This window comes from Protobothrops mucrosquamatus, unplaced genomic scaffold (assembly GCF_001527695.2).
Source record: "Protobothrops mucrosquamatus isolate PMUCROS unplaced genomic scaffold, P.Mucros_1.0 scaffold_213, whole genome shotgun sequence".
NCBI classification, from domain to species: Eukaryota; Metazoa; Chordata; class Lepidosauria; order Squamata; family Viperidae; genus Protobothrops; species Protobothrops mucrosquamatus.
The window spans coordinates 411,764-436,820 of record NW_015386289.1 but is presented as its reverse complement, the minus strand read 5'-3'; the positions used below and the strand labels follow the sequence as shown (position 1 = coordinate 436,820).

At 35.5% G+C, this 25,057-nt stretch overlaps 1 protein-coding gene across 1 annotated transcript in view; it reads left to right on the top strand.

Annotated features, from left to right (window-relative positions):
• SEMA5A (semaphorin 5A) overlaps nucleotides 1-25,057 on the top strand; it is a 108,615-nt gene that overhangs the window by 38,062 nt on the left and 45,496 nt on the right. Inside the window, exons 8-13 of the mRNA XM_015827076.1 lie at nucleotides 1,988-2,123; nucleotides 3,712-3,916; nucleotides 14,543-14,750; nucleotides 15,883-16,000; nucleotides 22,428-22,609; nucleotides 24,398-24,541. Coding sequence (XP_015682562.1) covers nucleotides 1,988-2,123; nucleotides 3,712-3,916; nucleotides 14,543-14,750; nucleotides 15,883-16,000; nucleotides 22,428-22,609; nucleotides 24,398-24,541 — 993 coding nt within the window. The remainder of the gene's footprint in view (nucleotides 1-1,987; nucleotides 2,124-3,711; nucleotides 3,917-14,542; nucleotides 14,751-15,882; nucleotides 16,001-22,427; nucleotides 22,610-24,397; nucleotides 24,542-25,057) is intronic.

Sequence of the window (25,057 nt, the reverse complement as noted above, 5' to 3'; positions counted from 1 at the left end):
ATCCATTTTTAGCCACAAAAATGAATCAAATAATATCTTTGTCTTATTCCCCTTTTGCTTTTCTATGGGCTGACAATTCATTAAGCACCTTGAAATATAAATGAAGCAGATCTTGGTGGAGGAGTTCTTGGAATTTACGTTATTCTGAATTTGGGGACTGACTACCTATAGGAAGGCATTTTTAACATTTCTACAGCACTCCAATTTGTATAAATTGAATAAGTTATTGCTCCCAAATCTGTAAGATGGCTCTCCAATATATGAAGGTTCCAGGATATGAAGAGAAAAAGAATACATTTCTATGGGAGAGCAAATCAAATATGGGTCTTTGTAAGTGGAGGGAATCTCCCAGATACATTTAACTGCATATTTTTAGAGACCCCATGCAGGACCTTCAACTCTAAAATCTGGCTTTTACAAAGCATGCACAATGTACACTATAAAGGAAAAATAATGTTGGTATTTGAAACTGTCAAGTGGGAACAGTGCTGGGACTATTATTTGGGTTAGTTAGTAGAATACAGGATGCAAGTATGGGCAGAGTACAAGTGAATTAATTAAATAATTTTAACAGACTATTCTCTAGGAAACAATATGGAATTGGGTGCCCAGTATATTTGTATTATTTGAATAATTTATTTTCTAAAGTTCTGTCTAAGCAGCACTGAGTTAGGGGTTATGTACATTCTCTATAGGCATATATGTGGCAATTTTGTCTAAAATTAATTAAATATTTATTAAGTCTTCTAGCTTTTATCTGTTTCCTACTTTAAGAAAAAGATGTTATTTCATTCCAAGAATTACAGAATGAAAATACTTCACTCAGCTACTTTAATTCTACATTTAATATCTTTTAGTTTACTTTAGCTAAATGTTTTATGAATATTACTAAACCATCGCATTCATCTTTGTATTCTGCTGAATTAAATCTACCTATGCTTTTATCACTAAATTAGCTTGTCATTTGCTCTTGTTTCATAGCTGTTCCGTGTGTTGAATTCTTGCTTAGCTGATCAGCTTACAACTGTGTCATGTATTCCCTTTGAGTAACTAGGCTATTAACTTCAATGATCTTAAACACTTACAGTTTAACACTTAAACATTTATTTAAGAATCAGGCATGCCGCTTTGTCACAAAAGAGATACTGCTGTCTAGTGACATAAGGAATCTATGAACATGTACTCAGTTTCCAGTCTGAGCAACTTCCAGATGTGTGGGCTTCCAGAATTCCCAAGCCAACATGGATATTGCTAAGAATTTGGGGAACTGAAGCTTTTACATCTGGAGGATGTCAAGATTGGGAAAGGCTGACCCTAGGTAATTTGCAAATAATTTCAGAATGAAAGATATAATTCTTAGTGCTTGCATACATTAATTATTGTTGTAAGAAAATATCTGATATTTTAAACAGAAGAGTGTTTATCCTTGCTTATTTTCATGACGATGGGTTTTGTTTTTTGCCCACGTATGTGTAGCAAGATTTTAGATCTCCACATTTTTAGCCACCTCAGCTAACCAACTGGTAATTTCCAAATGACTTTGCTTTATTCTTCAAGGAATAAATATCTACATGGTGTATTCTAGTTAATGTAGCAGTATCATAATACTTTTTAAAAAGCTAAGCTAATTTAGGAAAAGGTACAATGTTGGAGACTCTTATTGTAGAGTTCATAACAAAGTAATGTATGTGATATGTACTGAGTAGTAATTGCATAATGCATAATTTATATAATCTCAGGTACCATGAGATTGTTAATTATAAAATAATGTTAAAATATAAAGAAACCTTTCTCAGCTTGGTCCCTCCAGAGATATTGCTCTAGAATCTTACAGTACTATTATTCTAGGAAATTCTAACTTAATAACCATGATCCATACTTCCATCTATTCAGAGATGAGATGCAAAGAATTATAAGTGTAATAGAAAATTTGCATTGGCTATCAAAAATAATCTGTTTTCTCCATTTCTTTGGGTTTTTTTTAAAGGAACAGCGTAGCCGTTTCAGCTGTTTGTGTATTCAACATGACTGCAATAACTCAGGTCTTTAGTGGGCCATTCAAATACCAAGAAAACTCTCGTTCTGCCTGGCTTCCTTATCCCAACCCAAATCCTAATTTTCAGGTAGATAAAAATAAAAAGGTGTTCTTAATGTATGCATGTCCATCAAATTGCACTCAGTTTTAAGAAGTTAAAATATTTACAGTCACAAGGGATCAATAGAGAAATAAATAAACATGGTAAAAATTATAACGCCCCCCCTAAATTTAACATTTAACTGACAGCTTTAAATCCATGATAACGATGATGTAAGTTGCAAACTGATAACATTGGGAGGGCAACACATTGTCCATTGAACAGGGATATTTTTGGTTCCTGCTGGAAGCTATGAAGGTCTGGATTAATCTATCCTATCATACATAGGGAATGTATTCCACAATCTGCTACTGCTAAAAACGCATCATTCTGTGGTTCCATTGCCTAGATTCTTTTTATTCTTAGATATGTAGCATGACCCTAGACATAAACTGTAAACTGTACAATATGTGAGGAAATTAGCTCTCAGTTTTCTTGTCCTAAACTATTTATGGTTTAATAGGAAGAATCAAGACTTTAAATTGGGCTACAAACTAACTGAAAACTTGTGCAACTGATGTAGAACTGGTATTAGGATGATATATAAACTGTGGCACCAATAAGCAATCTGGTTAAGAATTTTACAGCAACTGTAGTTGAAAAATACACTGTGGGGGCGGTTCCTGTGATATGTGCTATATTAATGTACAAAGGACATTAATGGATTACTGTTGCCAGATCAATGGATAGAACTAGAGTATCAAGTAAAATTGAGTAAAAAAAAAAACCCTCACAATTACCCTCTTGACATCCAGAAACAAAGTTGGATTTCCACCCCTTTTTTGCAATTTTGTACTCTTTTGAAACAGAGTAAGACCTTGAGGGCTAAAATACAACAGTAATCTTAATTATAACCCTAATAACCTAACTCTTGAGGAGGAGTTTCCTGTGGGGAAAAAGAGATGCATAACGAAGCCCTCACGGAAAAACAGACCACACGTGAAATTCCAATTAAACTGATTTATTAGTACTCATGCCTATGTACAGGAATCTACTCAACTAATAGCACTGTTGTGCAGCTAGATAAGGGTCAAAGAATTCTAGAGGGATTGCACTTAATCCATTTATGGTTACATTGAGACTCTAGGCTGATTTCTTTTTTGACTCTGCCTCCGGATTTTTCTCTTACAGAACCTGAGACTCCCTTTATAATTATAACTACAGTTGTGGCTAGGTGAGGTGCCATTGTACTTTTGAGTTCCAAGTCTTGCTGGTCCTATCCAGGATGGACAGCAATAAAAGAGCATATCTGGAGATCTGTGTGCTATGTACTTCTTGTTTGTGATATGTGGGTAAAAAGAGCAAAACATCACTTACCTGTTATTTCTTTTTTGAGATATCTTCATTGCAACAGTTCCTATATTTGTATGTGTGGAAACTTAGAGTATATATGGATAATCTGCTAATGAGAAAAAGATTGAAGTATATTATATAGCTGGATGATCAGTCAGTTGTGCACAGCTTATTATAAGAGTTAGCCTTTAGATTGTTATACTCTCACAATACATATATTATGTGTCTTAAGTTCTTAAAATCTTGAATTAATGTTAACAGTATTATATGTATACATTTTCAGTGTGGCACCATGGATCAAGGCCTGTATTTGAATCTGACAGAGAGGAATCTCCAAGATGCCCAAAAATTTATTTTGATGCATGAAGTGATCCAACCCATCACACCAGTTCCTTACTTCATGGAGGACAATAGCCGCTTTTCTCATGTGGTTGTTGATGTGGTACAAGGAAAAGAAATGCTTTTCCATATAATTTATTTGGCCACAGGTAAATTATATCTTTATTTCCTCATTTTCTTTATTTCTAACATGCATAGATTGTCCAATAAGTCTTCATCTGAGATTTAAAAAAAAACACAAAGTACAAAGCCACTTTAAAACACCAGTAGTAAAATAACGTAAAACTAACAGCACGGGGAAAATAGTGGTATATGTAATAATACAAAAGTAAAAATATCAACATATACTTTTAATTGAACTGATATTAAGATATTTATTCAGCCAGCCATTAATGCAGACAAATTAATCTGTGTTGGTTAATGTATATTTACATGGATTTATCCAATTGTCCATGAGATTTGCTTTATTAGAGAAAAAAATTGTTTAACATTTATATTTTGTTTGCCAGTCAATTATGATCTGAAAGTTGAAATGGGAGACCTGTGGGCTATGTAAAAGTTATATCTGATTTTTTTTTCTCCTTAGGAATTTAGAAAAGCATGTTTGATGTTCCAGCTTTATTTCTAAGGAATAGGGAATCGTCATAGATTTAAAAGATGTAACAATTAAAGCAGGTTTTAAAATTCACATAAACTCACATGGTCATTCCTATATTTATATCCTGATTTGCAGGAATGAAATTTTTGATTTAAATACCTGGGTAGTTTTGATGGATGTTGCCTTAGTTAGAAATGTTAATATCTAATTCTAGTACCTGTATTTAATTAGACCGTAACTTCTGTTGCAAAACATTGGAATGGCTAAGAAGGGGAAAACATATTTGTGTTTTCCCTATTGAGAGTTATTAAAGCTACTTGCATGTTAAACTTTCTTGTCAAACTTTTGTACATTAAGTGAATTAGTGGCAATTGTAGGATTCCATGCAAGTAAATTGAATTCTATTCATGTATTCACATATTCTTTCTCATTTTTGCTCCTTCTCCATCCCCACAATCTCTTCTGTGGGTTTAGGGCCCTTTTGGAACTATATGTACTATGGTACAATGTCTTTTTTTAAATCAAAGCTGTTAGAAGTCAGCAGTTCTTTCCTGAATGCCACTGGTTATACACAATTGTCTCTCAGGATCCAAGTTGATATGACAATCAACTCTTTAAGAAAAGTAATAAAAGAGAAGAACATTTCATGTTTCATCTCCTCATTCCACTGTTAACTTTATTGGATTTCCAAACAATCATTGTACTTAAACTGAATTTAATATTTTTGCTAAAAGGCTTGGCAAAAGAAACTGAAGAGTAATAGCTTCATGATATAATTTTTAGCATGGGAATGTAGACATATTTAATGTTTAAAAAATACAGTGATTTATTTCCCAATGTACTTTTTCTTTGAGGAGTATGGATCTCCAAACACACTAGTAAAATGATAAAAATGGAGTAAGTTAAAACAGGATGATTGAATTGATTTAGTTCTAAAATAATGTTCAGCATACAATCATGAGTTCATGAAGGCAGAAATATGACATTTAATATGAATGTGAGATATAAGAAGCAAGATATAATATTTATAATTAGAACTAATATTAATTCATTTCCATATAATGAAATTTTGTATAGTATTTGAAATGTCTTATACTTAGAATGAAGTTTTGATTCTATAGGTTGAGTATATGCTGTTCAAAATCTAACAAACCTGAGAAGAATATAAAGCAAAACATGTGTATAGTATGATTAATCAATAAAATTCAATTCTAAAATCATCTTGAAAATATGTGAGTTTTGACAACACTGAAATGCCAATATGATCTATTTTTGTCTTCCTTTTTTTTAGTTAAAACTGGCAGAAATGAAATGCCAAGCTAGTAGTTAAACAACTAGTAAATGTCTCATAGTTGTAGCAATGTGCTTGAATGGAAATATTTTCAGAAGCAAATTTGTTATTATATGTATGTCTTTGTACTTGACTATTATTTATAGACAGCTCAAGGGTTTTTAGTCCTTGTCCACTACTTTTTACTTGCTTGGTATGTTGTTTTTTTTAAAAAAGCCACATGCTGTTCTGGCTCATGATAAATGAAAATTGAATGGTTGGTACATAGTGTATGTAGTCTGCAGGAGTTCCTTACATAAATTAATTTACAATGACCTCAACTGTCATATTGCAATTTGTTGAAAGCAGCATCTTCATGATGCTAATATAACGTGATGTATACTTACAGTGTATGGTACTATTAGTTATGTTTCAGACAGTAGTAATGTTTAAAAAATGAAAGGAAAGATAGATTCTTAATAATTAGCTATGTAGTCTGCTGTATCGTATTTTAGATAAAATGAGGCATGTGCCAGTTTTTGCTTTACTCTTGTGCTTTGCTGATTGACCATTTGGAATCCCATGAATCTGAGAAAAAAAACCTCTCTGTTGTGAAAGGGTATGTAGGTTGGATCTAAATTCATATACAAGTCTGGATACGTAAATGCAGATGTTTCTAGTCTGCATGTGGCCTTCAGGCAGAATTAGAAGTGAACGTTGAACTGTCAGAGTTCTGGAAGGACTTATAGCTTGCAGTTATTTATACCTTTTACATCTTAGTTCTTAGTTCTTTTACCTGTGCTATGTGAAACTACTCAATTATGTACAATTTTGGAAGATTTCTGAAAAAAATCCAGGCTACTTGTAATGTATAATATGCTGTTTCACTAATTTGTAGTTTTACATAAACCAGCATTGTAATTACCTTTAGAATAGCTGGGTAGCATAGATATGTCTTATTAAAAAATAGCCAGGTTCTTGTGGTATTGCTTTGTATGTCTATCTTTATCTCTCTGTTTCTTTGTACGTGTGCATAAAAACATGCTTGTCCCAAAGATGTTTTTTCCAAAAAGCAACTGTACTTTTTTGATGTTTTGTCCTTAGAAAATGTTTCACTAAACTGAAGAAGCTTCTTGGATAAGAGGCGAAATGTTTTCAAAGGAAAAAAAATAAGAAAGTCCAGTTATCTTTTGGAAAAAGCACTTTTGGGACAACCATCACCTGGATGATTGAGAATCTCCATAGGCATAAAAACATGCTCAGACTTTTTTTTAACCAGATTGTGGAAATTCTAAAAATTCTAAAAGTTATGTATGCATGTAAGATAATAGAATCATACCTGCCAACCTATCAACCTTTTAAATTTCTTAACTTGTTTTGGATTTAAAATTGTTCTTATAGTTTTCACTACTGGAATGAAAACATGAACATACATTGATATTCATCATCCTGTTCTTTTTTGTGGTTAAATTTAATACATAGCACAGGAAAAAAAAGAATATGTTAGCTAAAGTAATTGATCACGTGAAGTGTTAATACCACTTTATAACGCCTTGGTAAGGCCACACTTGGAATACTGCATCCAGTTTTGGGTCACCACAATGTAAAAAAGATGTTGAGACTCTAGAAAGAGTACAGAGAAGAGCAACAAAGATGATTAGGGGACTGGAGGCTAAAACATATAAAGAACAGTTGCTGGAATTGGGTATGTCTAGTTCAATGAAGAGAAAGACTAAGGGTGACATGATAGTAGTGTTCCAATATCTCAGGGGTTGCCACAAAGAAGAAGGAGGTAAGCTATTCTCCTGAAGGCAGGACAAGAAGCAATGGATGGAAACTAATCAAAGAGAGAAGCAACCTAGAACTAAGGAGAAATTTCCTGACAGTTAGAACAATTAATGAGTGGAACAACCTGCCTCCAGAAGTTGTGAATGCTCCAACACTGGAAGTTTTTAAGAAGAGACTGGACAGCCATTTGTCTGAAATGGTATAGGGGGTTGGAGTAGAAGACCTCCAAGGTCCCTTCCAACTGTATTATTATTATTATTATTATTATTATTATTATTATTATTATTATTATTATTATTATTATTATTATTATTATTATCATCATCATCATCATCATCATCATCATCATCATCATCATCATCACCATCATCATCATCATCATCATCATTATTATTATTAATTTAAAGCAGGAGATAAGGCAATAAAAAGTAATTAAATCTTGTTTAAATTATGCCATTCATTATGTATTTTTGCCTTTCCAAATCATCCTTATTTCCATCATATCTGTATGCTGATCCATATATCATATTTTGTTCTTTAAACTTCTCATCTTGTTCTTTTTCAGGACCTTATCAACCTGATCCATCAATAAATTTCTCTACTCTCTGCTTCCTCTTGTTCTGTTCACTCTTCTTTTGCAGTTTGATCATCATTCAATTTCTCAATAGAATCAAACCATCTCAGTCTATTGTTTTCCCACTATACAATGTATTTTTTTCCATTGGCCTTTATTTTTGTATTCAGCTCATATTCATTCAGCCCCTATTCATTCTTGGCCTTGATCTTTCTTGTTTTACCACTAACACTTCATAACTTCCCCATTTCTACTGCATACAACTTCTTTTTATATTCCTTCAGGCATACTCAACGCTTATATAAGAAAATGAACAGCAGCAGTACTCATTAGAATCAGGAATTTTTGCTTCTGTTGACAATCATTCATAGACCTTATAGAAAGGTATACAAATTCATTTACTTTCTCTATTTTTTGTCATTTATATTATGTATAATTTGAAATTGTTCATTCCTATTTTCTTGTTACATTAATTTTCAGATCCATAATCCTTGTTGCACCATAGAAACAAGGTCTGCAAACTATTTGGGTTTTCTGCCAACAACATGGCATCATCGGCAGTCATAAGTATTCATGTTCCCAACCATCAACCTCTTAAATTCACCACAAATATTCCATTTATCAATTAAATAACTAAGGAATATCATAAGTCCTGTTCTTATGTTCTATTCAAGGATATACTAGTTGCTAAGCAGTCCATTTATTTTCATGCATGGTTTAGCTTCAATATATAGTTTTCTTACTGCATTTAGTGACCAATCTTCCACACCATAGTTGCATGAAACATTCCATATTTCTCCTTATAACATGTTTTTTTGCTAAATTAACCCATAACCTATCTTCCTCCTATTCATACATTTTGCTTTTTTCTCATTAAAGAAAAAATCTGGTTGGTATGTCCTTTGACTGGCATAAAGACTTCCCAAATCTTGCTCATTGTCTCTTACTGTTTCTATCAGAATTTGGACATACTCCTTCTGAGGGATACTTAATGAATTCAATATTTTTGCATATAGTTTTTCTATCTGTCCCTATGTATAGGAGATTCCAAGTGCAGTCTTCATACAGACTTCAAACAGCTTATACAACTGCTCTTTTTAAACAATCAATACCATATTTCAACATTTCCCCAGTTACAAAATCTGTATCTACAACCTTATCATTTGAAAACACAAAACATTTATTATTTGTTTTGGGGGGAACATTAATATTTGTAGCATTCATTTCAATTTCAGTTTCAATATATCGCTATCATTCCCAAGCAAATTTCTAAAAAAAACTTTTTACAATACTCCACTAATATTTCATCTGAAACCATTTAATTATTTTTATTCTTAATTCCACTCATTCTGCTGGAGGCTGTTAGTCCTTTTCACTGTCTTCAAAACAATTTTTATTAAAGTCTCTGCATTTTCTCTGCCTCTTTTAATATTAACTTTTCTGTGCTGTCTTCGATGGCATTATTTGAAACAATGTTTTCCTATTTATGAACAATATAAAGTATGTATAAAATATCATTTTCTTGCATGCATTTTTTTCTCGTGCACAGGCTATTTCATAGAGTAATTCCACCATGCATCCTTTGTTATGATTCCTATAAGTGTAGCTTCAAACATTTCTTTTTTTATTTATATTAAGCAGTTTCCACATTATCTTTCTTTAGGTCCATTTTCCATTCCGTCTGTTATGAAATTAATTTATTTTCTTGTAATCATATAGGATTCTACTTTGTCTTTCTGAAGTTTGGCTTTCAGTCTCATTTCTTTCATAGATTTTTCCCTTTTCTTTTACATCTATTTTTTCCTAAGATCTGTTTTTGATACTATTAAATAATAGCATGTTTAATAGTATCTTAAAGAACTTAGAACTTCTTATCACTCTTGTATTCGTTATCAGTTCTGTTAGTCTTTTAGCATAGACAAATCAGTCATACTTTTAGATGTATTCCTTTACACGTGTACATAAAAGTGGGCTTCATATTTAAGTCATATATTTGAAACAAACAACAAACAAATAAACCTGTTCTAAGAAGATATCAATTCACCAAACGATTTTCATTCATTTGCTGAAACATTTCCATCTCTTTGCCTGTATTCTTTTATTTTGTTCCCAGTTGTCTGTTCATGATGCGTAACAGAATAACCCTTTCCTCTGAATCCTCGTCTTTCAGAATGCTGCACAATTTTCACCAAATTCATCTGTGGTAGTTTCTGCATTGGCTTCTGACAGACTTCCCGGTATAATTCAACACACTAGCTTGTTTTGATACATTTGGTATAGCTCCCTGGTGTCTCCAAAATAATGTCCTTCCAGTAGGCCCATTGGTCCTGTAAGCTTATACCAGGAGGATATGCTTATGTCTCTTCCAGTAAAGAGATGGACAGCAGCATTTCTCCATTGAATCCCTTCCCTCTGAAATATGGCGGTGGGGGGAGAGATGATTAAGAGATATGCTTTCTTTTAGAATAGTTGTCAAAACAGTATTGTTTCACAGACCATCTGGGATCTGATTACTACCATTAAAAGAAGGCATCAGAAAAAAAGGGGTGGGAATGGAGTGTTATTATAACATCCCACCCCATCAAGGCTGCGAACATGCCTAGTACTTCTTCATCCTATTTTCCCCACAAAAACAACCCTTGTGAGATAGGCTGGACTGACAGAGGGTGACTTCCCCAAAGTCAACCAGTTAGCTTTCATGCCTAAGGCAGGCGTAGCATTTAACAGTTTTCTAATTTCTAGGCCAGCAATTTTACCACTACATCAAACTGGCTCTCAACTAGATTAGTATTTGACTATTCCTAATTGTTTACATCTCATATTTTATTGGGTTTATTATTCCATTCTAAACCACCAGGAGACACACAAGTCTATAGAAAAATTGTAAATATATACAAAATTCACAGGAGTATATCATGAGATCATCACTAACCTATAAATTCCTATTTTTGTACAGATCCATAACATTCTAGTCGACATCCATTTCTTTATAATGCAGAACATAAACATATGACACTAAAAGAACTATTTTAATGGTGATATAACAAACAATATCTATAACAAAATAACTAGTGATTACACAACATAAAAAACTATATATCACATAGTGAGTAAAATAATATAAAATAATACACCCATCTACACCTATGAGAGAGAATCAATTTATCAATATATAAGTAATTTAGTTCTTAAACTTGTCATTATATCTAGACCACATGGACATAGTTAAAAGCCCTTTGTGATGTGGCTTAGCATGGAATAATTGGTTCTGTTGTTCCAGGGAAAAAAAAATCCCTATATAACATACCTAAATCTTTGGGGAAATTAAAGTAATTCTTCAGATCCTGACCTACCATAGCTACCAAGGTATACTGTATAATTAAATTTGAAACCAGTTGTGCAAAGAGCAGTGTGACTGAATTGGGAATCAATAGCCGGTTTCCTCCCATGGCTTATAATTTCAAACATTTTTTAAGGAAATGACATATATAATGCTTTTGAGAGAACAATTATATGATGTCTGGTTTGGGATTTCCCCTATCAATGGTTGCATAGCACACAAAAAGATGGTGCGATTGTGTGAAGGTAACTGACATTTAATTCTGGGTCAGGAGGCTTGTTTCCTTTTAAATCCTATATATTCTGATCATAGAATTATGTAAGCACCAATCTTTCCCCTTTTTTATTCTGTTTTTTTCCTTTGCAGTCAGTTCATTTTAGCAAGCACAACCCCCCATTTTACATAATACTTGGATATACAAATATAAGCAATAGAAAAATACAAATTAAAGACCTTCAGAGGTGTGAAAAATATTTATAGCTATAATATTTGGTATAGTTTAAGCTTTTGTACAGAAATAGCAAGTAGTTATAAAAATACTGGTTCTTAAAATGTATACCTGATTATCTAATGGCATTCTCAACATTAAATTGAAATCATACATTTTCAGTCATGCACAGGAAATGCATGATATATTTGTCAAAAGTCTGCACAACTTTGAAGTTTGTGTGGATCTTTATTTTCATTTAATAATAATAATTTCCAGTGCGATATTTAGCTTTTTTACAGCAACTGCACACTGTGTTGACATTTTCATCGAACTAGCGAATATCTTTCCTGGTCAATCACCACCATTACAGATCCCATCAAAATCAGTTTATACTTGTTAACCTTGAATATTTGGCATTTTAATGCTTATTCCCCCAGTTTAGAAAAAAAGCATCTGATTGATCGACTGTTCACTATTAATTTGCTTTTTGTAGTTGCTAATCTTGTGGTTGTGACTCTGGGTGGCAAACATATGATTCAAAAAATTAAAGGAAGAAAAAACAGATAATTAATATATAGCATAGTAACAATGACATGATGTTAAATAATAAACACAACTCACATTAATGCAGAATCACAATGACCCTACCTCCAGACTCCTATGCCCATGGGAATTACAAGCCTTAAATGTTAGTTAGATCAATTAAAAAACAAAAACAAATGCTTGGAAACATTCATTCCCAATTTTTGATATTTTTAACCAGCTACTTCTCCTTTGACAGAATATCTTATAGTAGGCTACACTAAAAGTTCTGCTAAATTGATAATAGAATCACTTAAATAAAAAAAAAACTTCAGAACAGGAAGTCAACAATCTTTATTCCTATTGATTTGTGAAGTCTTACGTTTCAGACTTAGCCTAATGTAAACTTCAATACATATCAAGAGAATATTTGGTTATTTGACTTGTTTGTAGGGCAATTCTTTGGCTTTAATGTTTTTAACACTTTGTATATCAACTTAATGTAAAAAAAAAGTATAGCAGGAGACAATATAGATAAGAATCCAGCACATGTACAGTATGTTTATTATGAATCCTGCTCTGTTTCCAAATAGGCTATGCTGATCTTGCAGTTCAGCCAATATTTCTTCTTCCGGAACATATTTTCAAGTTGATTTTGCTTATATCTGTTATATTAATGTCTTGATATAATTCTTCTTTTTCTTCATAATATTACCTTTGATATAAATATTGATCTTCACAGTATTACCTTTGAAGATTGGGAATCATGAGTTAATATAGTGACTCTAGGCAGCTTACAATATAAATTATTATTAATTATGATCTATTTGTGATCGTATCAGAATAGCTTTTGGGAGAGCATGTGCAAAATGATAAATAATATGATTTTTGTAACAGAATGTCTTCAAAGGCTGGAAAGTGTATGTTGTATGAAGGCTATTGCAGAAGAAAAGGAGCTAATGTAACCATCAACAGAATGTATTCTGTTTTAAGGTCACGAATCCTCCCAGGTACAATTTGGAGGGGGAATGGCAAAACAGGGCTCTCTTACATTCTGTAGCAGAGTTCCTCTGTGCACCCTTACAAATGATATGCTGAATTATTCCCCTGGTCCACTTCATCCACCACTTGCCAGTTTTTACTGAGAGGCGTGGGCTGGATAGGAGACGTGCACAGACCTTCTGTTCCCTTGTTATATTGTTTGGACCAGCTGTTAACAAATTGTATACTGTTGTTATGATTGTAATGGGAACCGCTTTCTACATGGATATTGTGCTTTTGTTTGAAGGAAAAATAGTTGCCCAAGCAGGAGAACTTTTCACAAGAGTGATGACCTACCTTTTTTGGCCCGAGTATCAAAAGTACAAAAAGAATATAACTGCCGTATATGGTAGAATCCATAGTAAACTCTATGCCTTGCAATACCTTCTGCTTCTAACTGTTTAAGGAACAAGCAACAAGGCGATGCTAGGCAGTGGAGCCAGTCAGATTTAATCATATTCCTTTTTTTTTAATATGTGCATATATGCATATTTTGGTACCCGTGCAACAAGTTGAATATGCTTAGAGCAAGAAATAGGTTACGAATATCTGAGGCAATAAAAGAGAGTGTGATTTTAAAGGTATCATAGGAGTAAAATGTACTGACAGTCTTTTTTAAGGAATGGGCAGGTACTGTGGTTTACTTTCCTTTTCTTTAAATGATCTTCTGATAAACCTAATGTTACTATCCATACCTTTCAAGTATGAAGCTACAATCTTACATTGCTAGGCAATTTTCTTGGACCTGATGTCGCACAGATGTGTTGTCGATCTGGAAAACACCGGATTGAGAAAAGTTCTGCTAGCTCATATTGAATAACTGATCTGCTTTCCTCTTCCTGTCTGCTGTAGCCCTAGCAGAGTAGGACACTGTGTTTGGGAGGAATCAGTTTGCACTCACAAAGCTCAGTCATCACTATCATGTTTCAGTCAAAAGGAGGTATACCAGGTGGATTGGGAAAAAAGCTCGGTCAAAGTGCTGAAATATGGCTTCCAACAGAAAAGCAGGTTGGGTCAATGACATAAAGCAGCTTTGTTTGTTTATTTATTTATTTATTTTGAGCTTCAAAGGACGGGAGTATTCAGCTTCTATCTCACTTCCTCAGTATAGTTTCCTTTCTTCTCCTTCTCCTGAAATGTATGTGAAAGAAATTGTGAGAACAACATGTCAGTAAGTTCTGCTTCTTTGATCTCACCCACTTATTTTTACAGATCATGGGACAATTAAGAAAATCCTCGCTCCAGTTAATCAGACAGCCAGCAGCTGTTTGCTAGAGGAGATTCACATCTTCCCAAAGAAGCAATGGGAGCCCATCAAGAGCTTGCAGATTTTACACAGTCAGAGTGCTCTCTATGTGGGCCTTCAGAGAAGTGTGGTGAAGATCCCACTGAAGAGATGCCAGTTTTACAAAACACACAGGTATCTGTCTGATTAGTTGACCTTGAATGATCTGTGTAGAAAGATGAATAAAATATAATTACAGGGTTACTTAATTTAAAATTATTTTCATTAAGTAACTATCTCAAGCAGAACAATTTTCAGTTTAATAGAGGAAAGATGTCAGTTGTAAAAAGGGTATATTGTTATTCCTTCATCAAAAAACAATATTGAATGGCAACTTAGCCCTAATGAATTCAATTCAGTTGATTAAACTTTCAGTTAAACTCTTCAGTCTCATAACTCTCCTACCTAAAGCAATGTTCCATCTTAGGCAATGTAGAACATATCCGGAAAGTTATTATTAGCACCAGCAAATTACAATCATCAGTAGGAAAATTCAACATTTAGGTTGAGAAAAGTGCTATCTTCTGTTCAGGGACCTGAAGAAGTATTTGAAGAGTTTGGGATAGATTTTAAACAATAAAAAAGAGGGGGCTAGCCCTTCCTCTTGCTTTGCCTGGAGAATAATAGTCTCCAGGTTATAGTTAGGTGGTTATAGAATAAATAAGACTGGGGAAAAGAAAAAACATTCTCTACAGACAGTCCTTGACCTATGACCTTAATGGAGCCTGAAAATTTCCATTGTAAGTCATGACAGTTGTAAGTCAAAGTACCCGCATGACAGGACCCAATTTTCTGTTCTTTTTTTTTTTTTTTGTGATGGTCATTAAGCAAATGCTGCAGTTGTTAAGGAAACACCACAATTGTTAAGTAAATCAAGGTATTCCTATGGGGGTTTTCTGCCAGAAATGGGCAAAAAGGCTGGAAACTAGCGAAAAAACTTGGTAAATCATGGTCACATGATCATGGAACACTGTAACCAGCCACAAAGGTAGGCCAATTAACAAGTGGCAAAATGCAGTCATGTGATTGCAGGGGTATGTACACCCTTTGGATCTGCAGAATTGCATCATAAGTAGCTTTTGGAGGGTCCTTCATAACTTCAAATAGTGCTAAGGCAACAGTTATTAAAGAAGAACTACCTATACCTCCATCTTCAGGCAGCTTGTCCTACACAGTAGGTCTTTACATGGCACATTAAGGAATGTTGGTCCTTTCCGATGAAGAAAAATGTGAGAATTTCTGTGATGTTTTCAATTTGATTTTTCAGTGCATGTGTTGGATCCCAGGATCCCTATTGTGGCTGGGACTTGGTGCTAAGGAAATGCACGCCATTGGAAGAAAGCTTGAGCATGAGTCAATGGGAGCAGAGCATCTCTCTCTGTCCAGTAAGTAGAATTCAGATACATTCTCCTTTTCAAGTTGTATGAATCCAAGGGATTTCCATGGAATCAATTGTATTCATGGTAACCATTTATTTCATTATTGTAATTATTTATAATAGACTCCTCAAAACAATTTACAATTTAAAAAACCAGTTTAAATGAAAATTCAAAAATATTCTAAACCAAAAAAGGTTCAAACTGAAGCATTGAAACCAGAAAAGAAATGTTTAGGATCTTTTCACAGAGCAATTGATGGTAATTGTTGGAGACTTCTAGGGTGATTGTAGCCCCACCCCATCCCACCTACCGTTTTCTTCAGGTATCCTTTGTACAGGGCAACTAGTGGCAAATGCTTTTATAAAAATAATATCAATTGGTGTGTTTTGTCTATCACTTAACGTTTTTCTCTATTCTTAGCAAGCTTTTGTAAGGCATAATTTGTATGTATGAGTCATAAAGTTACCCACCTACAATTTTACATATATATAATCACTGAAGCAATAAAATATTAACAGGGGGGATAGTTAGGGAAGTCTTTGGGAAGATGGAAACTGATTTAAGACTGACGGGAAGGCAGGAAAACTCTGTTTAGAAACAGAATAGAAAGTGAGTCCCAGTAGCATAAAGTTCATAGCAATGGATGAAGATGGAGGTCACAGAATATGTGGGTGGAGAAGATTAGGAAAGAATTGAAAAGATGAAGAAGGACAATAGCAAAGAAAAAGCTGCAGCAGTGATAACAAAAAGTGCATATGTCTTTGAAGTTAGGTGTCATCAAGATGGGCTCAGTTCCTGGTAAATACAAGGATAAATGCTCCCATTTTAACCTGCCCAAGCATTAACTCATAGTCCCTCCAAGGACATTCTAGTTATCTCTGTGATGCCACCTATCCATCTTATCTGCTGTTCCCTCAATCTTGCCAACCAAACTTATTTTCTTCTACTTCATCATCCTTCCCATCAGATGCCTGAAGTATGTAAGCTTCTGCTTGCTGATCATCACCTCAAGGGAACAATCAGCCTTTATTTGATTCAGGACTGATTGATCATTTTTCTTACCATCCGTAGTACTCTCAAAAACAATCTCCAGATCCATAAATTGAAGATGTCTGTCTTTTTCTCTCCATGTCCTGCTTTCAGAGCCATATATTATCACTGAAGAGCGCTTTAAGCTGTTATTGTTGAAGAGCACATAACCTAGATAAATAAATAAGTCTTATCTAGGTTTTTCATTGCCTTCCATCCTTAAATTAATCTCCACCTTACTTCTCTGGCACATTGTCCATCTTTATCTGTTCCCTTGGGCCCAAGGAATCAAAACTATCTACCATCTTCAGTTCTAGGCTGTCATCTGTAAGTTTTCTAAGCATGCAGCTTGATATTACTTTTGTATTCCTTTTTTTATCATGCACTTTACTAAAAAGTCATGTGAATCAGAACATGAGAAGCTGGAGAATGGGATTCCTTGGATCGGTGGTAGATAAATCGGATCTCTATACTCCGGATCTGTGAACTCAAAGCCTTCTACCCTCTTTGCTCCCACAGATATTTTGGACAAATAAAAGTACAGTAATCAGTTTCCCTAATAAATTGTTTCTCAAGCTTGGCAACTTTCAAGATGTGTGGACTGCAACTCCCAGAATTCCCCAGTCAGCATGCTAATGAACTTTAAAAATAGCTGGACTTCATCTTCCAGAATGTCACAGTCAACATGCAATTCCACTTGAAGAGACTTCAGTTCCCAGAATTCTGGGAGTTCCCAGGGAATTCTGGGAGCTGAAGTCCACCCATCCCAAAGTTGCCAAGGACATTACCTTTGTATTCTTAAAGAAGGAAGAGGTTGAATTAAGTGAAAAGAGGTCCCAGAGGCAGGGCTTTGCATGAAATAAAACAGAAAGATAAAAGGGTAAAACTAACATAGTAAGGAAGAAGCAGGAAGCCAAAAGAATTGTAGAAAAGGAGATGGGCTGAGGATCTACTTCACAAAGAGTTTAGGAACAAGATTTCCTTCTGATACTGTTAGCTAAACATTTTTAGTTCATTTTTAATTACATTAATGCCAGACGCTTGGAGTTCTGCCCAGAAATTTAAGAAGGGCAATAAATGTTGTTAATATTCTATATTCTGAGATGGCCATTCATAGAACCTTAAAAAGAAGAGAGAGTAGAATTTTGCAGGGATCTGGCCTTGGTTACTTTTCAGAAGCCTTAAGTACTCTTCATTTGTGTCTGTTGTTCCCAAATTCACTCAGCCAAAGCATTTATTTGATCCATTCATACTTCTTGAAAACCCCATATTTTATGGGATTGAACAAAATGGTATTGTTTCCTCAACATATTGGGGATAACTCATGCTGTCCATTCCCTTTTTCCAGAATTGAATATTTCAAAATCACTGCCACAAGAGCAGAACTTCTAACCACTATCCCCACTGGCTCTGAAATTCATGGAGGAGTTCAAATTCTACAGAAAGTCTGGACTTCTACACCTTACCTATGATGGCTCCATAGTCAATTGAGCTAGTCTATCTCACTTTTTGGCAGGGGGTGTGCTCAGGAAATGCAGAAGTAACACACATCTCTCTTGCTATTAATGCACACATCAAAGTTTTGTTCCTTCCTTAAACTCACAAGGCCTTTCTTGTTTTAGTGAGCAGACTCCCCCCTTACAACAGATGGCCCTAGATCTGGGTGCACTTATACTTAAAAGCTGTCTGAAGTATTTGTAGATAATTTCCCCCTTTCTCTTGATTTCCACATTGACCTTTACAGAGTTTGTTTGAATACGCTCATTTTGTGACTTAGTACAAAATGTACTAGTGACTGATGCTTTTCATATAGTAATATTGCCAAGACAAAGGAAGACAGAAACGTGTGTATGTATATAGACACCAGTATATATATATTTGTGTCACAAATGTTTTCAGGACAGAGAATATATACAGAAACCACTTTCAGTACATTACATAGGCTCTCTATGTTTAAGAGCCTGTTTTCACTTGAATCACTGGATTTCTTTCTGATTTATACATAGGAATCAAATGACAAAACAGAGAATGGAACTATTCTAACTGAGCCCCACAGAATCAAAAGTAAGACTGGTGGAGCTAGAAAGCAACTTTCGGATGCCCAATTATAATATCTGCAGATGGTAGGCATCTAGCACAGTTGTTCTGCCACTGGAATGATTTGACGGCTCTGGCTGTCTCTACCTTGAGACAGCTGGCATGGCAGGCAGCTGGTAATATGTTTTGCTTGCAGTGTGGCCATGATTCAGCAGCTTCAGCTGCCACAGTGACTCCTGGGTAGAAAAAAAATCCCTCTATTACGATAATAACTGCAACCTTCAAACTAAATCTATCTGTACACAGGGAAGAGGTGAAGAAGGCATTTGTTCTGAAATGTTGAAAGTTTGTCATGGTGGATGAGAAAAATCTATACAATAATTCTCCAAGGGCTGTAATATATGTTACCCATTAAAGTCCTTGCAGGATTATTTTACAGATTTTTAGCCTGCCTTTCAGGGCATAATGACCATTTGCTCCATGTAAGTACTTCCTTTATATGAAAATTTAGTGTGTCAGGAAATCTAGCTACAAACCTTATCTCTGATGTGCTAATTTTCTGTAGCAGAATGTAGGCGTTTTTTTTAAGCGGGAAGATTAATTATGATTAGCCATTCTCTTGGAAATACTATAGGTTAGCAATAAATGTATCTCATCATTCTTTTAACTCTGGCTCAGCTACCATTAATTTTTTTCTGAACTATAATATGAGAAATTATATGAAAATGAACAGAAAATATGTTTTTTATTATTAAAATTGGAAGAAATACATCATATACATATGCCTTATTCTGAAGTCACATTAAACCAACATTTAACATAATAAGAATGAGTCATAAAGAAGATTTCAGAAGTATTCACTTTTCATTTCATTTAACCATGATTTGTCATCTGGCCTCATAATTTATTTGAAAGAAACTTCTTGATTAGAAGTCTTCTATTCACTGGTGAATTATAGTATCTTCATTTCATCACCAACCCTTCCCTGCAGTGCTGAAATCTGTCATTACTTTCATTTTGGCCTAACAATGCTTAATTCTACAAGACAATATAAGTAACTTTTATAGTATAAAGGAAAGGACTGTAAGTTGTGAAACCAAATTATTCAAAGCAACCATCATGCAGACAATATATAAAATATAGTTAGCTGAAAGCAAAGCACAATCTTTGGAGTTTCCCGTGGTCTTGCTGGATTGATGGGATTGTGTAAGCCATTACTACCCAAACGGTTTTCCTTCATTACCCAAAACTGCTTATCAGAAAGTCATTTTACCACTTATCAGAATGTCTTTGTTATGTTTAGATAATGGGTTTATTATTGTTACTCAAAGAAAACTACTTTTACCCTATTTTGGGTAATTTAGCTAGGTTTGGGAGGAGCTGGTGTAATCTGAATACTTGTTCCACCTTGTTATTATACCTGAAAATCAGTACTTGCATACTTGCTTATCTATTTGTTTATTTGATAGAAATGGCCACCTCCCCCATAGCAATAACTGGGCAGCATACAAAAATTAAAACCATAAAATTAAACCAGGAGTCTAGATAACAAATGCCCAAGGTTGAAAAATGTACAACAGAAAAAAAATAACTAAAAATAATCAATTAAAAGAATTTGCTTAATTTCCTTGCCCAGATGCTCAGCGGGAGACATCTTAGCAGGCTACATGAAAAACAGAGCAATATCTGCTACATGCTCAAATACTAAGTAAGAGTACTTACTTACTTAGTATTTGAGCATGTATTCATAACTGTAGATCATAACTGCAGATGTAAGAAAACCTGGCGAGGCCGTGTGGTTTTGGCAACCAACAGCATGACAGTTGCAAGGTCTGTTTGCAGTTCTTTTTCTTTTCTTTTGGTTCATTACTCATTGCACTCTTAGCTAAATCTTAGCTAAAAAGTCTGGAAACAACATTTAATTCTTTGTCAGTGTGTGTACAAATTACATCCTTTATTTCTGCAACTTGATGTAGGAGTTTTCCCCTCAATACTTTTCTTGCCCAGTAAGTCCTTCAAGAAAGTAATGACTATACCTGCCTTTCTGCATATAAATAATCTTATTAAACACACACACATACACACACACACACACACACACCACTCTGCTATATAAGCACTCAAAGGAGCCTTATAATGTATTAAAATTATTATGGTTAAAGTACCGGCCTAGAAAGCAGGAAACTCTGAGTTCTAGGCTTCCCTTAGTCACGAAAGCTGGCTGGGTAACTTTGGGCAAGGACCAAAGTTAAGTGAGGACCTCTTAGGAACCCCATCATCTGCCAATTTCCCCTTTGCCTTTGCTTGTGAAGAGCTGGCAGAGTATGTTGCAACTTGCAATTATATGACACAGGGACTCTTCGATGTTGTAATTGCAAGCCAGGTGCCAAGTGCCCAGATAACAGTCATGTAACTGCAGGGATGCTGCAACAACCATAAGTACAATGTCCCATCATAACTACCATTCATTCAGTATTGTCATATATTTGACGGGCACTGAATAAGTGGTTGTTAAATGAGGACCACTTGTAAAATCAATTTAACAGTTAAAAGCTTGATGAAACACATATCTTTTTGCCCACTCTCCTAAATCCTGGGAGAAGGTTCTTGAGAACATTCATTAGCTAGAAGCAAGTCAGGAGAAGGCCATTTTTTGCATACCAGGTAGCAAAGCTTCTGGCAGGAGAAGGTCCATCAAAAGGGCCTGTCCTGGTGCTGTAAACACTGACAGAAGAGAATATTTGTAGCTGAGGGTTGAACTATGGAATCCTTGGTGCTCTCTGAGCTTGGTGGTTTTCATGGAGACATTTCATTACCAAACAACATAATATGAGTGCACTGATGATGTTACCTACTTTGGCAATGAAACGTCTGCAAGTAAACACCCAGGTTCAGAGAGCACCAGGGACCGCACATTGCAGTTGGTTGATTCATAATGGGAGAGATGGTCCCTCCGACAGCGTAAGCCCATATGAAAGTAGATGGTTCCTTAGACAACCCGGTCATAAGATGTTTAAAGCTTTATAAATTAACAATACCAATTTAAAATTAGTTTGAGCTAATTCATAATTAGAACATAACCGACAGTACAGTTGTTTGTATATGTATACAAAAAGAGCCTCCCCTGCATATCTTAAGAGTATGTATTGGCTGCAATCAGCAATATATTAAGCCTCTCACAATTATCCAGGTTTGATATTATCAGTGCAAGGACAATTGTATAAGGCTGTGTTGTCCAAGAAAAGCTGCCAAATACAAGGTGCTCTTGATCAGTGAGGTAAGTTGGACCTGTAATTATTTATATAATGATCATCTGTTATCTTAAATAAGATCACTGGAATTTATTCTTTTCTCCTTTGGTTTCCAGAAGAGGAATTTGACTGTGGATGGCCATTTTGGTTCCTGGTCAGAGTGGAAGCCTTGCACACATGTAGATGGATCAAGTGTAGGCATTTGCCTCTGTAGAACACGCTTATGTGACAACCCAGTTCCAAAATGTGGGGGTCGCCAGTGTGAAGGGTCAAGTATTGAGATTGTTAATTGCTCTAGGTATGTAAAAAGTAAAATAAACATTGTAATATTGAATTGTTGGAAAACTATTTGTAAATCCTGATCATTGCCGACAATAGAGCCACTTCATATTTTATATGTTTAAGGTAAGCCAGAGTAATGCAATATTATTACATGCATTGTACGTTTGACAACAAATAATTTTAGTTGCAGCTGGTGATAAAATGTGCCACTTACAAGTGCTCCAAATGTAACAGTAAGCACAAAAATGCTTCAATTCCCACTTAGTGCAGGATAAAATATAGATCTTGCAACCAATTTGATCCAGTCTTACTTTACAGTTATATTCAGATTCTGCCTTTTCTGGATTAACAGTCAGTTCTAGACCCCAAACTAAACACACACAAACACACACACCACTCTGCTATATAAGCACTCAAAGGAGCCTTATACCAATAAATATATTAAAATTATTATAGTTAAATTGCTGGCCTAGAAAGCAGGAGACTGTGAGTTCTAGGCTTCCCTTAATCATGAAAACTCTTTCCTTTAAAGCAGGCATATCAAACTTGCGGCTCACAGGCCGCATCCTGCCCACGCAGGCCATGCACCACAAAGGCAAAAACTCCTGATACGTCACCATACGGCCCATGATGCTATTGGGCTTGACACCCCTGCTCTAAAGAATTTTTCAACTGGGAAAAATTGGATCTTCTGGAAAAACAGAGGATCTAATCATGTAATTAAGACAATATTAGATTGGCTGTTTTTTAAAGCTGCTTGGGCTTTGTAATGAGATCTCTAGAGTTGATTAAAGCAGCGGTCCCCAACCTTTCCACCTTGGCAGCCTGGCCCAACACAGGAGGGTGTGTATGTGATTGGTAGGTGTAGGTGCATGTGCACAACCCCATTGGTGCAAGGTGTGGCCATGTGCACTCTACACTCGAATGCAGCTTCGCATGGGAGCGGAGGGTGCTTGTGCTCATGTGTGAAACTCCACTCATGTGGGTGGGGAGTGCTCACGCATGCAGCTCCATTTACACAAATGGAGCGTCACACACGAGTGCTTTTCACTCACGTGAGTGGACCTTTGTGTGCAGACACAAGTGCCCTCTGCTGAAGCCCCCCCCCCACTCGTGTGAGAGGAGGTTCGCGCACGAGCACTTGCCTGCTGCTCATGCGGCCTGGTTTGAAACAGGCTGTGGCCCGGTAGTGGGCCTCGGCTGGGAGGTTGGGGTTTCCTGGGTTAAAGAATATTGTCAGACCTGCCTCCACTTAAACCTCTAAACAGAAACAATCCTTGGCTCCATTTGTTGAGAAAGGTATGGTTTTATTAGAAGTCAAGTGTTTTGCAGTACTGCATAGCCAGAACTAAGAATCCCTAAATTCAACTTTTCCCTCCCTTAAGTGCTTCCCATCGCCGACCCCCCCACCCCCACCCATGTCCAATCAGGTTGAAGCAAGATGTTTCCAGAATGGTCACTTCAAGTGTAGGTTGGTATGCAGCTGCGTCCAGCTTGGTGACCTTGAAGCAATGTGTCAGGGAGATACAGCAGTAAAAAATTTTACTTCCCCCCCCTCAGACATTCTCCCATCCATCCATCCACACACCCAATGCACGTGCATACGCACACACACACCAGAATCCATAACAGATTGTCACAAAGCAAACTTTTGGTGGCAGCTGATATATATTTAATTATTTTGTTGATCATCATTGTTCTTGCTCCAGGTACCCTACAGAAGCTTTTTTCCCCTGGGGAAATCAACTACCTCTTTGGACATGCACACCTAGAAATTACTGAGCATGATCTATTGTTCTTACAGAAATGGAGGGTGGACTCCATGGTCAGCTTGGTCTCCTTGCAGCACTTCTTGTGGAATAGGCTTTCAAGTACGTCAGCGATCCTGCAACAACCCAAGCCCTCGCCATGGAGGCCGTGTATGTGTTGGGCAGAACCGTGAAGAGAGGTAACAGGCTAATATCTCCATCATTTGCTTCCCCTTTGTTTGTATCTGTGTTACCATGTTGTATTTCTTTAATGTCACTTATCCTTTGTATAATTTGTTGCTTCCATTCTTTGCAACCCTGCAGTATGTTGAAAATAAATTCCTCAAGAAGTCATCCTTTAACTGAGTAATCTTAGATAATTGTTGGCTCATCTCCAGCTTTCCTCTTTTAGATATTAAGAAGGTGCTAGACTTGTAATTAAAAAGAAAACTATTACTATCTGGACTCTTTTTAGTACCAAACCTACACCGATCATTCTTGTGGATGATCTGTATTAAAATTGTGATTGGATAGTGCTTCTCTTCTTATCCTGCTGGATTTCTCAGCAACTTTTGATACCCATCAGTCATGATCAATCCATCAATCAATGAATTGCTTCTGAGGGCTCGTAGTGGGAGGCAGTGTTTTACAGTGGTGCTGCTCTTTCATAAAGTTAGCGTTTGTGTGGGAAAGAGATGATATTCTAAACCCCCCCC